This window comes from Halichoerus grypus, chromosome 5 (assembly GCF_964656455.1).
Source record: "Halichoerus grypus chromosome 5, mHalGry1.hap1.1, whole genome shotgun sequence".
NCBI classification, from domain to species: domain Eukaryota; kingdom Metazoa; phylum Chordata; class Mammalia; order Carnivora; family Phocidae; genus Halichoerus; species Halichoerus grypus.
Genome location: NC_135716.1, coordinates 133137173 through 133154604, shown reverse-complemented (window position 1 = coordinate 133154604; position 17432 = coordinate 133137173). Strand labels below are relative to the sequence as shown.

Here is a 17432-nt window from a genome sequence, read left to right as displayed (position 1 = left end):
CCATGGGAATCCCAGCCCTAGAAGAAGGGACTAAGGAGGAGGCAGGGTACCTTTGGCAAACACTTGCTGAATATGAGTCATTGTGAGCGTAATGGCCTTTTCATTTGTTATCTGTTTCCATGGTCACAGCTGGGTCTCAGGATGGGAAACAGCCCTCCACACATTGGGTATCATTACATCATTCCTCTTTAATAACCTCCACTGCCTTCCTGTTGCTTGCAGGATAAACAAGTAGTATGGGAGGTACTCTGCAGACTAGTTTTGAGCCCACTCTCCTTTTCCTTCACTTCCTCCCAAGACTTCATTCCAGTGCTTACAATGTTTTCTTTTCTCAAGACGCAGCTCAAACATCACCTCCCTTGGAAGCCTTCTGAGACTTCACTGCTGTGGAGCTGGTCTCCTCTGGGAGCTCACAGTCCTGCATGTTCACCTTCTCACATGTACTCTATTAGTTTATGCATTTGCCATTCCCACCCACCTTGCTCTGGACTGTGAGCTTGGCACAGGCTGGTCTGAGTCTTACTCATCTGAGTGTCAGAGCCTGTGTTCAACCTCTGGCTCTCAGTAGGTGTTCAGAAAATGTTAACTGAATGAAGGAAAAGGGAAGAGAATGGGTCTTCTATTAATTTATTGGGCAAAACACGGGTAGGATGATACAGTGAGGCACTGATCCAGTAAAGAGAACAATGATGTTTTAATGACACTTCTTTCAAATCTGCAAAGTACATGTGAAGTAAATGCTTTTATTCTTTCCATAGGACAGATTTCCAAACAATGATCACAGTGCTTAGGTTAATAAGATGCTGGACAGATGAGTAGCCAAAGAATGCTATGAAATAACAAAATCCCCTCCAACTATATATCAAATGCAGATTACTGAAACATCAAGTGACTGATGTTTAGAGTGACATGACTAAAAACAAGACATTACAGTAATCAAGTCCATAAAACTAGAAAAAGCTATATAACAAAAAGGCCTTTCGTAAGCTATTAAATGAGCATATATGATAGACGAACCAATTTTCTATTTGAAGCAGCTTATAGCACCAACATGTTGGCAGGACCTGTAGAGGGGTAGGCCAATGGACCGAGGCATCGGGGGGGGGGGGGGGAGTCTCCACCAGCCTCTACTTTAAGCCGCCTGTTTTACAGAGGGTGAAATGGGGGCCCAGCGAGATGAAGTGCCTTGTCCGAAGTCACACGACACAGGGACACAGGATTGGCTGGAAAAGGATCCAAGGCTACGATCCAGGCCACCCAACTTTAGGTAAGTGCTCTATTTTAATCTACACGTAATTCTATGTGATTCATGTATTTTGTTCCTATTAACAGATCTACCATAAAAGAAATCAATACAATTCAACACACTCCAGTATTTTATTTTATTGAGAAGGACTGACATGTACTGTAGTTCATTTCTTGGGCCTCTATAGATCTTTAATCAATAGTTGGAATAATCAAATGACACTTATCTTGGTTGTAAATTGGCTGAGAAGAAGGCATCTGAAGCCAAGTTTAGCACATCTTCTACCTAAACTAACCTATGCCTCAAAATTACTAAATCATTGGTATAATTTTTTTGATAGTTTAAAGTATAAAAACAGTACAGAGAGAAAGCAAGTCGGGTACTTCCTTTAAAAGATCATTATGGCACTTTGATTTTAATAAGGTAAGGAAATGTAAAAACCTGATTCTTTTTAGAAGAAAAAGTAACTACAACGTAGACCTTGTGAACAACCTGGTATAATGTGTCTCTGTAAAATACTTTGGAATCACGAACTTTTGTCTAGTGTATTTTGCCATGGTCCCGAGGCCTCAACTGGACAGACTGATGCACTAATGAATATATAAGAATGAAAAAAGAGATCACTGTTAACAGAAGCAGCATTAAAGACAAAAATATAATGCACATATTTAAATAGCTTCATAGATACGAAGTCAAGAAGTTGCATGTATATTATGTGATTGTGTCTTTATAGTGGTAGTTGGAAAAAAAAACAACAACACATACTGGGCATTTGTCCATTATAAACCAGCTACTGCAGAACAGTTAAATTGTGGTTCATAAGTAGAATAAAGCCTGATAAATAAAAGTGACTTCTGCATATCCTATACATAGATTTTCTTACATAGACATCTAGTTGTAAGTCAATCAACATTTAGCTACAATTTTTCCCCACTGGGTCCAGCATCCAAGGATGGGATTTCACTTCTTGAACATGCCCTACACCTAGTTAGGAAGTTACATGACATTCATACTCCTAGCCTTTATGATATCTGACCAGCAAAAATGAAATCTCCTGGAACCTCAAGTCCATTCCTTATCACTACAAGCGTATCAACAAATAGCAAAACATATTTGTTTTCTGTTAGGTCAAAAGGACATAATTTAGTGCTAAAGAATAAACTATGCTTGCTACTGAAAAGGTGCACATACACCAAAAAGAATAATAAAATTTCATAAAAATATTTAACAAGCTGTATTATAAATACTTAAAATGTTAAAATCAAAATGAAAATAAGATTAGTGTGCTGAAATGATCAGTAGAAAAATATACTCGTTAAAAGAAAAGGCTCATTCAGTGAAGCATTAAATGTAATGTTGTCTTTTTAGTGTATATTTCAAATTTCACCTTTCTCTCTCCTAAACAGGTGCCTCTAATTTACTTGGAAACTGGGCCTATTGCAAAACCAAGCAGTAGATGACAAGAGGTTAAGGCCAGTGGCATGATTTTCACATGATGTTGGAAAAGTGAGGGCAGTTCACAATGCTGAACAGATAGGTGGCTGGGGAAATCCTGACTATATTTGAGCAGTTTAAAAATAGCCTTGCATTTGTTCACCCACAATCAGCTTCATGCTCAAAACCCAGACGTTAGATTTTAAAAGGGGCTTGTGTTAACAGAGCAAGATTGTACAGAACTAGGGAAAACGGTTGTAAATAATTCCATCTTGGGGTTGGATCCTTTTTGAAAATAAGCTTTGAATCCTTCACTAGTAGATATTTTAATGAACTAAAGATGAATTCGAACATCAAAGGCTTGTGTATGGTTTGAGCCCTTAAGTGAGCATTTTTGTTAAAAAAAAGGGACCCTTCCTCCCTCTTTGATAAAACTAACATACTCTCTGGCCATAGGAGATGCCTCAGGATGCCCCCTGGCAATTCCAAGGATGTGAGGCTCCGTTCACGCCCAGAGGGACTATCAAGGAACCCGATGACCAGCTGCTGGAACCCTGAAGCCCAAGTAGTGTACCCCCGAATCCAAGACTGCCCTGGGGGTTTGTGGACAAGGTAGGGAACAACACAGTGGCCCACCAGGTATTTGAAAAGTGGCTTAGTGTCTGATACCTTTGACTTTTCTTTCCCACCACGTTCTACCCACTTGGGGTTGGGGAGGTGAATGCCACCTCTGGAAAGAGCTGTTCTAGCGGGAGAGGAAAGATAAAGGGCAGAGATGAGGAAATCACCAGGTTTGGCTAAGACAAGCACCTGGCTTTCACACATTCCTGCTTCTCTTTGGGCCGGGCTCATGTGCACCCTGTCTCCCTCCAAGCATGAGGGTGGACAGTTCAGAGGTATCTACCCCTAATCCAGAGAACATGAGCCCCAGGGGCCTCCTCCCCTTTTCTAGACTCGGGATCACTGAAGCCCAAAAGGCTCCCTTGTGAATACCTCCTGAGAGGGCTTTTAGTTCAGTTTGTAACTTTAATTGGTTCAGCTGATTATAGCTTAAGAGGTCAGCACGATTTCGTCATTACTCAATTACCGTGGCTACAATCTTTAGGATGTTCTTTACTTTTTGTACAGTAACTATATGAAAAAATCTTACTCTACCTGCATACGGCTCAAGACAAAGGTACAGCTTCTGGAGCTGAGGAACTGAGGGCACGGAGAGAGAAATTTTCCTAAGGAAATAAGCACTGATAGGTGTATATACAAAGACATATATATACACAGGTACATTGTACAGTTGCCACAACCCTATTAGGAACATACTAGGATGTAAAGGTTTTGGGACTTAAGTTATTCTTGGCATTTTAATCTAGACAGGTACTTAGGTAATTTAGGTCTGGATATAACTGGGTTATTCGTAGATTTAGAAATATATAATTGTCTTTTTTAAAATGGCCCAAGCCAACTTTTCTTAAGCAGTAACCCAATATGTCACCATCGTTATCAAATGGAAAAGAAGACTGTTATTCTGGATTAAATCAGTAAAAGGTGTTTTAGAGAAAGGGCAACTTGGAAAATAAAGACGTCAGAGTCGATTATTCCAAGTTAGAGTATTTTAGTTATTAGCAGTGGTTACCAAATAAGCTGAAGGTAAATTTCTTCCAAGGAGCTGCTCATAATTTGCTTTGTTGAGAAGAGGCGAGGAGCCATTTCACTGTTCCTCTATAAGATGATGCAAGTTTTTTTATCCTTGAAAGGGTTTTCTGAGGTCGGTATCCCTATCAGCAAAGGGTCGCTTCTGGCGTGCTCCTCACAGTAGGACATGAGGTCCGCTGATGCCTTTGAAACCTGACAGGTAGAAAAAACCAAACAAAATAATTTATTTACCAACATTACAAGCAGAGTTGCCTGCTGGGCAGAAGACTGTCGGCGTGATACTTTGAGAGCCTGCTTCTCCTAAATTGTGAGTTAGGAAAGGGAAGAGATCTGTAAACGGATCAATCTGGCAGCTCTGGCCTTCTTTTACCAAGTGATCAGACTTAAAGATCAGACAAAATGACCTCATGTGTCTCCTAGTGTGAGCACAGATGACCTACCCCCAGCGAGCAAGTACGCCTGCCAAAACATTTAACGGTAATCGAAACCTCAGCAAACCGGGGTATTCAAAGTGCGGGCCATTCTACAACACGAGGGGCCTGGATTCTTCAAAAGTGGACCGTGTGGCAGATTATTATTAGATGATCCTGAATGTGACCATTGTACTGTGGCTATGCAGAAGAATGCGCTTGTATTCAGGAGACAGATGGTGAGGTATGTAAGGGAGCAGGGTCACGATGTGGGCACCTAACTTTCAAGTGGCTTAAAGGATAGGTGTTGTGTGGGTGTGTGTGTAGACAAAGAGAAAGCAAATGTGCCAAAATGTTAATAATCAGTGAATCTTGGCAAACAGTATAGGGGTGTTTGTTGTTATAAATCTTCTATAGGCTTGAAATTTCTCTAAGTACGGGGAGGGGGAAGTGTATAGGAATCAAGGGAAAGGTGTATCTTAGTTTGGATTTGATACAAAACTGGAATGCAGCACAGTTTAGGAACTGCATTACGGGCCTGGAGTCAATACTCTTGAGAGACAGTGAAGTTCTAGAAGAGCTTCAAGGGTTACTGTTCAAGACTGGGCTTGGAAAAATAAAAAGAGGGACAAAACCGGAATGGGAAGATTCAGTGCCTTCCTCAGACGGGAGTTAAAAACGGAAAATGCCCTGCCCTGTTCAGGAGCCGGGATCGAGATCCTGCAGAATCATCAGATCCGTGGCTTCAGGCAAGGAGCACAGGATAGCTGAGTCCTGTCAGATACAGCCCAGGCAGCCTGCTCTTTGGAGGACAGGTGACTGTCCCCAGGCCCAGAGGAATTTAGCAGGTGACTGCTTCAGTTCCTAGGAAACAGCATTACTCACAACATTCCAGGGCACACACTGCCTCGGTCTCTTGGGATGGGGGAGGGGAGTGCGGAAGACTTCGAAGTCAGGTGACCTTATAAATGCCTTCCCATTTCTTCCAGATCTCAATGAAGGCTGGTGTTACTCACGCTGGCTGCAGAATATGTGTCATTAAAATAGTCCACACACATTTAAAAAGCAACATACTCTTAAAAAAAGGACACCACGAGTGTTGACTTGCTGTGCAAGGCTAGCTCACCTGCACTGAGAACTCTAGAACACTCGGTAAATTCCAGAGGGATGACAAGGGTGTTCATAAAGTCCGTCTGGACCCCTGGGCCCAATGCAGAACACAGAGATCGTGGGACTTGACGGTGCTCGGCCGGGGAAGGATCCTGTCTTAGGTTTTTCTGTCCAAACAGAGAGGCTAACTCAGACACCTGGGCTGCCCAGTGATGAAAATGAAGCCCATGCCAGGTAGCAATGAGAGTTAAGATTCTGAGACTCTTCGCTTGCTCTTGGAAAATCCAGACCCCCCAGCCACATTAAATGGCACTGCCCTTTCTAAAAGGTGGCCTCGCTTTTGGAGAGCACCCAGGCTTCTGACCTTTATTCTCTCGATGGAGGCTTCCATCCTCAACTGTTGCACCGTCCTCCTGGCCTGGGCGATGTTGTTGGTGCTTGCCGTTTTGCTGGACATCTTCAACTGTTGTTTCTACCTGAAACCTGAAAAGAACGCCAATTGCTGAAGCAGTCCTAAAGCTTTCACTCCTTAGGGGCAAAGGGTGCACCTTCCCAGTCCTCACAGGCTCTGGGAAGTAGTTACTAGGATGCCCTCCCACTGGAGCTCCTTTGTCTGCAGTACTAGTCGTTTAATCCGTGCACCCCGACATACAGCACAGTGGAACCTTTTCTAGCATTTTCTAAGAGGGAACAAACACAAACATTTGTGGTAGTTAGGAGGCTTCCAGCAACGTAAGCGAATGCAAGCACAGGCCACATTACGCATACGGTTTAGTATTACTGCTATGTACTTTAATGGAAAGTTCGATTTTATTTCATTTTGGCTCTCTTACCCAACTATTACACTGATTCAAAAGTCCTGGCAACTGAAGAAAACAGCAAAGGAGAGTGCCTCTGGAGAACTTTGCACAAAGGGTGCATTTTTAGGTGCTATCGAGGTTTGCAATCGTTCGAGGAATGTTAGGCAGATAAGGAAGTCTTTATTCAAGAAAAAGTGGGACCCTTTCAGCTGGAAGACTCTCAATGATGGACTCACTGCAAATGTCCAAGGGGACACACGGAGCAGCCTAAAGCCTGAAGTATTTAACAGAACTCTCTCCTTCACTCCTTTGCCTCGGGCTGGCCTCATCCTGGGGCCAGGCCACTTGCTAATCCTCTACCCCCACCCCAGGGTTGTGGGTTGACTCTCCTCTCTGGCCTAAGCCCTTGGATCGGAGGCTGCCCTTTTCCTCTGTCAGCCCAGCCACCTGGTAGAAAGGTGAAGGAGACCTCCCGGACTTTGAGCTTCAACCCGTGTGGCTGTCCAAGGACATATTCCCAAAGGCAGGCTCGGGGGAAAGTCCTGCCTGGTGCCTCTGCCATATATGGCTAAGTTCTGTCCCGGCGCGGTGGCGACTGGGGGCAAAGGCAGAGCTGGCAGGCCTGGCACCAGTGTGGCAGTTTTATGACTCAGAGGAGGAGGTAGACAGCAGGTATGCCTCCCTCGTCCGCGACTAGGGCTCAGCAAAGTCTCGGGGCACCGTGGCGCCTGCAGCCAAGCCAGGCTGACTCAACCTCCTGCAGGAGCCGCACAGAGCCCATCTGCCGTAAAGGCTTAGGACCTGATAAGGCTGCAAAACAGGACAGCGAGCCCCAGGCTCCACGGCGTCCACGATGTGGGCACGAAGCTGCTCTACCTGAGTTTCACCCGACGTGGAATGCTTCCCTGGGGCTCAGTGCCAAGACCCGGGTAGAGCCTTGGTCAGAGGCAGCTTTGGGTCAAATGCACAAATAAAACTGTGCTTTTAGCTGTGCGCACAATTCTGACATCCAGCCGCATCAGCATGCTTCACATTCCTGGGTCTGGACCCTGCCTTGGCCGCTTACTAGCTGGGGGAAGCTGGGCTGGTTAGTTGACCTCTATGGGCCCACGTTTTCTTCTACATAATTGAAGGGGAGGAGTGTGTTTGAGGAGTTAATTCGCTGATGCCATGTAGTGTTTAGCCAAGGACCAAGGCACTCCAAAAATAGCAGCTGCTCTTCTTTCATCCTTGGAGGTCACACCCAGCACCAGGAGTCAGAAGTCCCCTGTGTACCTGTCTGCACCCCCCACCCCCACCCCGGGGTCAGTGAGTCCCAGGGAACCTGATGACCGGGCCCAGGGCGAGGGGGTGCTCTGGCATCAGCCTCCTTTCAATGCACCCCTAGGCAACGCTGCTGCACCCAGTCCCTGCAGGATGGAGGGGCTGGTGACAGCCACCGGAGGATCCCCTAGAAGAAGGAAGCCCCGGCAATGCAGGAAAGTGGGAGGAGGAATGGTAGGGCAGGGCAGGGCAGGGTGGCCCTGCTTTATCCGAGGCCTTGGCGACCTCATTTCGACACACTCCCTGCCCAGCTGCCTCTTCCTCAGATTCCTGTCAGCCTGCCCCACCCAGAGGAGAGGCCTACGGTCAGCTCCCAGGGGTTGTGCTCCTACCCGGCAGCCTGGCCCAGCACTCTGCTGTGCTCCTAGGACAGGGCTTCGGAACAGAGCCTCTGGAATGGGACCTGTGAACGCAGCGAAGTGCCCTGATTCACAGCACTCTCGCCTTCCCCTGCAGCATGCTGAGCTGGGCGCCCGTGCCAGTTGGCCAGGGTTCTGAGGATTGGCCCCAGCCTCCAGAATGTGAACATGATACCCTTCTGAAGGGCCTGTGGTTTCCAGGCTGCCTCCTAAGGACTTTCTGAATGTCCCTTTGCATGAGAATAACGCCAAGCATTTTCTTCTCCTCAGCTTCCAGGGCACAAAGGTTGTAAGGCCTGAGCGAGTTTTCCTGGAACTGCTCCATTGTTCACATGCGTCAGGACTAGCCCTACGAGCAAAGAGCTCCCCGAGGTAGGCTCGACGTATAAAATCCTGGGGTAGGTCCCTCTAACGTCGGTGAGAAACGGCCACTAGTATTTGGAGGACTTTCCTCCTGACTGTATTATAGTCACGTTAAAAACCGCGACCACTGGACTCTGATCCCCCATTCTGATATCTGTTCTGACCTGCTCCCTCACTAACCACCTTCTCCCCTGCTTCCTTCCCGGGGGGACCCTTCTCTGCTTCAAGGGGAGTGGAACCCTATCTGCTGCCCCTCCCCCCCCAGCTTCTCTCAGGCTCCCAACTCAAAGACAAATTCTTCTCAAAGTCCACTTCCCTCCCCTGGCCTATGTATAAACCCACCCAGAAAACTCGTTAAAGTTTAGGACATGGGTGATTTTCACAGTTTCACAGATTATTAAACACAAACAATTTCCTGCTGAATATTGTATAGGAATAGCTTTGGCCGGTCAATTAAATGGGGTATGTGTGGTCATTCCTAGAAAAAGTTGTGTACTGGGCCACTGGAAAACAACCTAGTCTCTTATTACAACACTCTTCTTACGGGAGAAGAATGCTACTGTTTTCAACGGAAGGAGCCTCCAGGAGGGACTCGGTGGGCTGAGCCGCTTCCTGTGTGTGGGAGGAGGGCCACGCTCTTTGGCTGTTGATCGGTGGTGTTTACAGGAGCCCGAGGTCCAGCTGAGGATTTCCTCCCAACCAGCAGCGGCTCTGCATCTCCTCAACAGCAGGCCGGGCCAGACCAGCCGAGAGGGCCTCTCCCACCCTGTCTGCCTTCAGAGTGTTTTCCCTGCTCTTCCCTCAGTGGAAGGATGTCTGGCTGGCTCCTTGTGCCACCAGGTGGATAAAAAGCTTGCTTCATTCTTTAAGAATCGCTTCCAAGGCAAACAACACCTGATACTTCTATGGAACCTCAGAGTATACACGCTGCTTTCAGACACAGGAGTCCGTGAAGTCTCCCTCGAAGCCTGAAAGCCGGATTACTGTTTCATCCTCCTTTTAGAGACAAGGCACCTGAAGTTGGAAAAACTTGCTCCAAGTTCACCCAGCTCCTGAGCCTTGAACCGGCTCGCAAGCCTTTCACCCCAGCAGCCACAATCCCCACCGCCTCAAGGAAAGGATGCAATTCCAGTTAATTTGACCCGCGAGCACACAGGGCAAGGGTGACCCTGACCCCAACGACCCGGAGTCCTGGCTTGCTGACTGCTCTGTGGCTGTGCGCCATCCCTTCTGGGGCAGAAAGCATCTGTTTGTCTAGTGCCCTGAAAACAGACCTCCCTTCTCCTTTCTGCAAGCTAAGCAAGAATGTTCTCACTGTCACGAGTAGGCAAGGACTGAGGTCAGCATCTGGAGATCCTGAGCCACCAGCGCTCTATCCAACCACCCCCCCCGCCCCGCCCCCAGAAGCGGGGAGGCCTGCACAGACCCCCAGTTTGATAAAAACCCGGCTATCGTTTCTGCGGCCTTGTTCGCATTTTTACATGTGGCTAGCAGATTTGAATAAACACATGTACTATTTATTCAAATAATTGGCATTAGTTTTAATGCTGTTGCTCATCTGAATTCTTAGGTTTCTAGAAATTCCTCAGAACACGCTTTCCCATTAGGGAATTATAAGAGCGCCTTAATCTTTGTCCAGAGGGGCCTGGAGCCGGGAGAGGGTGGGGATGGAAAGTGTGTCCGGGAGCTCACTCGGGGAAGCAGCCCCTGAATCACAAGTCCGCCGGGCCTGGCCAATAACTAGAATCACTGGAGTGAAGCCAGTGTTCTGAGTAAACACACCCCTTCTGTCTATAATAAAACAGCAGGTTTAAAAAAAAAAGACCAGGTTTCCACTTCCCCTCTGATCTTGCCTTCTACTCTCAATGTCTTACTGTCTTAGCCCGGCTCCTTGTCTGTCCCCCTCATCCATTAAAGGGGTGCAGGCAGCCATACCTATCTCACAGGGCTGTTGGGAGGACAAATGAGCGTCTATCTGTACTGTACCCTGTACACACAATTAATAAATGCTGGGTCCCTAGGTTCACTGACAAGACAAAAAAATCATGCATTCCATGAGAAGCAAGAAAAATGCACCCAGCAGAAGAGCAAAAGAAGAATTTCAAGGTAATATGATGGAGTAGCAACATCTTCCTAATATGGTCTGAGAGGGAGTGTAGTCAGACCTTTAAGAACACTTATTTTAATAAATCTCATGAACACTTATTTTAAATCAGAGCCTACGGGCTGAATGCAGACTGCAGGTGTGTTTGGCCGGGCCCCACACAGGGTTAACTCTGTGTGTGTGTGTGTGTGTGAACTTTAAATTGACTGTCAACCTTTGAAAAACAGATATTTCACTTTAAGACAAAGAAAGATTTCCGGAAAAATCAGAAAATCTTACAAAACCAGGCTGGGTCTGAGTAGTGGTTGCTGCTTTCACATTGGCTGGCACACTTGCCCATCCCTCTATTTGCACTTGGACGCGGCCTTCGTACCATGCCTTGGACGTTGAGTTCCAGCGGCATACTCCGAGATTAGGCCAGGGGACTTGAGCTCACCCCTGCCCTTGCCACCGCCTCACTCTGGGGCTCTGGGGAAGGACTCCTAACCTGTGTACGCCTCAATTTTCTCATGGGAAAAATCAGGATAATAATACATTTCTATTTCAAAGGGTTGTTGAAGAGCATCAGATAAAACAAGCATGTGAGTGTAATCAACAAGAAGAATACTGTTGCTGAGCGGTAAGTGCCTACACCCTCTGCTCACACCCCGGCGACTTGCTCTGAGCAGCCGCAGTCCCCGATCGCGGCTCCGGGCAGCTCCCTACCCTCCTCCTGCTATACCCTGACCTGCGGCGATGGACAGAAAATACGACCTCTCCTAGTGTTACCAGCTGAAGCGTGCCCCCCCGCCAAATGGACACGTTGACGTCCTAACCCCCAATAACTCAGAATGAACCGTATTTGGAGATAGGGGTTCAGTAAAGATGAGCCCAGTAGGGTGGGCCCCGATCCAATATGACTGGTATCCTCGCAGGAAGAGGGACTTTAGACCCAGAGGAGTAGAGAGGGAAGAACACGCAAAGGCACAGGGAGAAGCCAGCCCAGCTGCAAGCCACAGAGGGAGGCCTCGGAAGAAACCCACCCTGCTGGCACCTTGGTGCAGACTTCTAGCCTCCAGAAAATAAATTCCTGCGTTTAAGCCACTCTGTCTGTGATGCTTGTGAGGGCAGCCTGAGCCAACCGAGACACTAAGGTTCTCTTGCATCTGGAGGATGCGGGCCCCGCCGAAGGGGTGCATTCATCAGAGATCTGGAAAGTGGAAGCGAGAAGGCCAGTTCTTGCGGCTTGGCTGCTTTTCTGCGGGCCAGCAGGGTGGTAGGCAGGTTGCACTTGGTGGGAGCACCGAAGCGTGCAGTCAGGAGCAATGTGGTGCAAAGAAACCACACGGCTGCAGCAGCCTCCCAAGAGTCTCCACTTCCTGCTGGGTCCCGGGGGCCAGTTCTGCGCTGAGGTCTGGCAGTTGGTCCTGGTCTGGATGTCAAGAACCAGTTCCTCCAGCCCTTCTACTGATTATGCAAGCACCTCATCCCTGGGGTGAGAGCCCATTCTGCCGGCATTGCCCAGAGTGCTTTCTGTTTGTTGTAACTGAACCCTGACTGATACACAATTGTTAATCTGTTGTTTTGTAATCTGTAAATAACTTACAAAGATTAGCTAGGATTTCTACTATTATGCTATTATTGTGGAACACACCAAACCCTGAGACTTGAAAACAGGGAGAAGTAAGACATGAAATTCTTTTTCTCCTTCTCCCCAACCAAAGCTTGCAGGTTGTAAGATCAAGGGTGGTGGACCTGGAGCCAGCCACACGTCTTGCCCTGGTCCTGCCCCATGTGGAGAGCAAAGGGCAGAAAGACAAGTTACTGGCCTGGGGAGAGAAAAAATGAGAGGCAGAGACGAGGCAGGACTGCACGGAGCCGTGGAAAACGTAGTTTGAGCTGGAGACATAGTGACTGGAGCTCTTCTAAGAGTTTATATGGGCTCAGAACCAGCAAAATGAATCTCTCAAGACCTCAAAAGAGTTCATCCTCTAAAAGCAGCATGCTTTTCTACTTGCAGACCCTTGCGAAGTCCTTATCTGGTATCTTGGAGGAGTTCATTTTACCTGCCATCCAGGCACATGCGCCTGAAGAAGAATGATGACGGTGGATGAGGATACTATTGCTATAATGATAATTTTTGACGACCATCACCATTTACTGAGTATGTGCCCGGTAAATGAATGCCAGGAATCATTTCATTTAATCCTCTTAGAGATGAGTTCTTTTAGCATTTCTGTTTTACAGATGAAACACAAAGAGGTCAAAAGTGTCTTGCCAAAGACTATACTGATTTATGTAACAGAGCTGCGACTCGGGCCACCTGACTCTCAAGGTCATCCTCTTAATCACCATCTATAATACTTGCCTCCTAACATCAAGAACACAAGGAAGGAATGGGGAGGAAGCAGGGGAACTGTCAGGAGCACTGACCAAAAGAAGTCATGACCTCCATTTAAAGGAGCCTGTTGCTCATTTAGATAAGTGGTCTCCGTAGCAATGGCAGTAGGTATCCAGTTAAGTGGCCTTGGGAGAAGACCTAAGTGAAGGAGAATCGGTGAAGGAGAATTTAAAAGAAGGACTGCCCCAGATTCTAGGTGAGGCTATTGCCAAAAGACACAGAATGATCCCATCATCCCTAGGGAAGCTGGTAGGAAGCCACGAGAACGAGCCAATCTAGGTAATAAATCCAGGAGACAGCTGCAGAGCCTGAGTAGCGGGTTCCTAACTCCTTTTAATGACCTTAACTTACAGGATTGAGTATCCTTCAGTTTGAAAAAGCGTTGCACACTTCTTGGCTACAAAAGTTTAAATTTGTTTTCTGAACAGCCACTTCCTTCTGGAAAGTTTCTCCTCTTAGTGATGCTAGACTGTCCTGTTCTTGCCTGTCCAATGATGTTGCTTTCTACAGCTCTTGTTCCTTCTTTGGACTCGGTTTTCTCAGGGGCTCAGTCCTCGAGGACTGATGCAGCAGAGTGAAGAGGGCTTTGACGGTCAGATAAATTTGAATCCTAGCTCATCACTTACTACAACTCATTTGCTTCACTTCTCCGAACTTCAGTTTCCTCATCTGTAAATAGGAAGGGATGATAATAGTCCCTACTTCACAGGGTCGTTAGCAGGAGGAAATGAAAGAATATATGTAAATTACCCGGCACCTGCCTGACCCACATTGGTCTTAGCAGGGTAGATGACGTCCTACCTTTGTGACATTAGCTATGACCAACGCGCTTCTCGTGCAGCCCTTTACCACAACTCCACTGTCTTAAATGAAAGCCTATTCAAATGTACATGCAAATGGCACAGAGTTGCTTCGAACACAACACATGGAAAAGCCGGTGAAACGCCACTGCTTGCCCCCAACCTTTCTGATGTCCCTTTCTTCAGGGAGTGACACCACCATTGTCCCAGTTACTGAGGCATCCTTTTGCCTCATCCCTGCTCCTGATTCCTTAGACCAAGTGCTATCCAATAGAAACCTGAACCATATATATGATTAAAAATTCTTCTAGTAGCGGGGTGCCTGGGTGGCTCAGTCGGTTAAGCGTCTGCCTTCGGCTCAGGTCATGATCCCAGGGTCCTGGGATCGAGTCCCGCATTGGGCTCCCTGCTTGGCGGGGAGCCTGTTTCTCCCTCTCCCTCTGCCTGCCTCTCTGCCTACTTGTGCTCTCTCTCTGTCAAATAAATAAATAAAATCTTAAAAAAAAAAATCCTTCTAGTAGCCACATGAAAAAAAGAGAAAAAAGCGAAATATTTTATTTAGATATGACCAAAATTGAAATGTAATCAATGTAAAAAAATTGAGATGTTTTACCTTTTTTTTTTGGTACTAAATATTTAAAAGCTCAGTGTGCATTTTACACGGATAGCCCATCCTGATTTGGCCTAGCCACGTTTCAAGTGTTCATGAGTCACAGTGGATGCCTCATGGGGCAGTGCAACCTTAGACCCTGGCACTTTTCCAAATTCTCTTGCTCCCTACACGTTGACAAACCCTCCATTTTTATTTCCCCCCATTCTCTCTGCTTCCATTGTATCTCCGTCGTGGCTCCCAGCAACCTCAAGTTAGGGCCACTGTATCAGCCTCACCACAGGACTCCTGCCTCTAACCTTCCTTTCTCCAGTCTCATCTATCCCGACCACTAGATGCTGAGATACAGTGCCACTGTCCACTTATTTCCCCGTCGCAAAAAAGGATTCCCCAGGACCCCAGGAAAAGTCCAGAGGGCTCAGCACTGCAATCCAGATCCTCTCTAACATTTCTGCCACCATAATAAAAATCCTTATCACAAAGGCACTTGCTACTAGAGAGCTTGCGCATGCCAGACCCCAGGCTATGCTCCAATCCCTGTCAATACATTATCCTACTGAACTCTCACCGTGACCCCGCGGGATGGGTCCTCTTCTCATCGCTGTTTTACAAAGGAAGGAACCGAACCACAGAGAAGTGAAGTCTGTGCCTCGTGTCAAACAGCCAGCAAGCTGCTTGGGTGGGATGTGAGCCCAGGCGGTCTGACTGCAGAGGCCAGGCCCGGAAGCTTTCCCATGACGCTGCTGCAGCTCCAGATCTCTCCTACTTTAGAGCCACACCCTTAACAAGGCAGGTGAGTTATCCCATGCCATGTTCTCTCTCCTATTGACTAATTCAGAGAATGGGGCTTCAACAAACACTTGGCTAAGATTAAGACACGAGATGTAGCAACCAACACATCAACCAGTGAACCTATCACTCTGGGGTGTTTGTGTCGGGTGTTTGTTTTCTTAGACATAGGATACACCCTGCTGCTCCTTCCCACAAGTATCCCACAGAATACTGACTGTTCCAAGCCAAAGGTTACCCACCTGTTTGGTTCCCTTCACAGGTCTGAGAAGCCTGGGTGGAGTCCCTGGGACTCCAGTGCACTTGACTGGGTCAGTTGCCGGCACTGTGAACATTCAACTCCAGCCTGGGCTGGCCACCTGTGCAGCGCCCAGATTCTGAGGGCAATGCTGCTTTGCACCCCCATACTGGGCCCCAAACAGGTTTGCAGTCAGTGAAGGTGGGCTGTGGGGAGCAGCTCTGTGATGGTCACCTGCAGAGGTGCAGGACCCGGCCCCTTCTGCTTATGCCAGGCCAGGACCCTGCAGAGGTATGAGTTCATCATCAACAAGGAGTACGACCTTTAGAAACAAGTTTTACTCTCTCCCTCACATAGCAAGCCTGGTTGAGAAATGATTTGCTCCTATCTGCATGGCTGGCTTAAGGATAGCTGGAGATCTCATCTGTTTATCCATGAGTGAAAGAATAAATACATGGATGAATTCTACAGTTATTTAATATCCAACACAAGAGCCGACAGGTACAGAGTGATTTTTCTGTGCCAGGCACTGTTATGGGCTTTATTTAAAGTTATTTTACTTATTCTGAAAAAGAAATGACTCCTGTTTCATTAGTTTCTAAAATTTAAAAGAACATGTAGATCTAGGAAAAATTTTAAACAGATTTACCCAAAGGGTAGACAACAAAAACTCGCTGTCCTTCTACACTAGACTTCCCGAGGTGATCCCTGTTATCAGTTTCTCAGGTTTCCTTCGAAGACATCCCCTGCATATATAAGCATGATTATTTACATATCTTAAAAAGTTTACATGTCTTAAAAAAATACAAATGGGAGCAAGTTTGATGCATGGCTCTGTCCTCTGTTTTTTATTTTAACACTCTAATCTGGAGATCATGGCGAAGGTGGTATTATTAACCCACTTTCCTAATGAGGAAACCAAAGCTCTCTGGGATGCCTAGTGCCTAAGGGAACCCTGGTGTCCCTAACCAAGACTGCACACTGCAGCCGCCTACAGGCCCTGTATGGGGAGCTTGCTGGGGCTGGAAAGAGGAAGTGGGAATGATCGGAGAAGAAGAAGACAAAGCTCCTGCCTTAAAAGGGCTCATGGTTTTGGGCGGCAAACGATGCTATATGAAGGGAGAATGATTTCCAAACAACAGAAGAACATATCCAAGACACAGTTCCATGGTGCCCCGAGGTGCTAATCATTTGCAAAGAGAAGCAGTCTCCAGAGCAGGGAGTGGCCCCCGCGGGAAGTCCCGCTGACTGGTGAGTCTCCACACCAGCGGACAGCAACCTCATCCCTGGGAGTCCTTTCCATCAGCCTTCCCGGACCTACCACCTGCCCTAGCTGAGCAGGGAGGGAGGTGGTCTGCAACGGGGTCCCTTGCCTGGGATGTTCTCTACAACATAGCTGTCCTACCCTCATTCCTGGTTTGCTGACAAAGCAGAAGAACGGAGATATTTTGGGTTCTGGTCATAAAGACCTAGCATCTGATCCACTTTAAGCGGAGGGCATGCTTTCTTTTTTTTTTTAAAGATTTTATTTATTTGACAGAGAGAGACACAGCAAGAGAGGGAACACAGCAGGGGGAGTGGGAGAGGAAGAAGCAGGCTTCCCGCCGAGCGGGGAGTCTGATGTGGGGCTCGATCCCAGGACCCTGGGATCATGACCTGAACCAAAGGCAGACACTTAACGACTGAGTCACCCAGGCGCCCTGGGCATGCTTTCTGATACTGCTAAGCAGACAGGCGGTCACCCACTTGCCTGCAGTCCACTGCAACAAACAACCCAAACACCTACTGGGAGGGTTGAAAGTGAGGCAACAGGCAA

General features: G+C 47.3%; 1 protein-coding gene across 14 annotated transcripts in view; it reads right to left on the bottom strand.

Moving 5' to 3' along the window:
• Positions 1 to 611: 611 nt before the first annotated feature.
• The window catches only part of GNG12 (G protein subunit gamma 12), a 127061-nt gene continuing 110240 nt past the window's right edge, over positions 612 to 17432 (bottom strand). For 9 of the 14 annotated variants that reach the window (XM_078072941.1, XM_078072940.1, XM_078072939.1 and 6 more), the window contains 2 exons: positions 6215 to 6333; positions 612 to 4522 (listed from right to left, as the gene is read on the bottom strand). In XM_078072941.1, coding sequence (XP_077929067.1) covers positions 4397 to 4522; positions 6215 to 6307 — 219 coding nt within the window. In that variant the 5' untranslated portion in view covers positions 6308 to 6333 and the 3' untranslated portion in view covers positions 612 to 4396. Of the gene's footprint in view, positions 4523 to 6214; positions 6334 to 15157; positions 15318 to 17432 lie in introns of those variants that run through there. The other 5 variants (XM_036103731.2, XM_036103730.2, XM_036103732.2 and 2 more) reach the window with 2 other exon arrangements.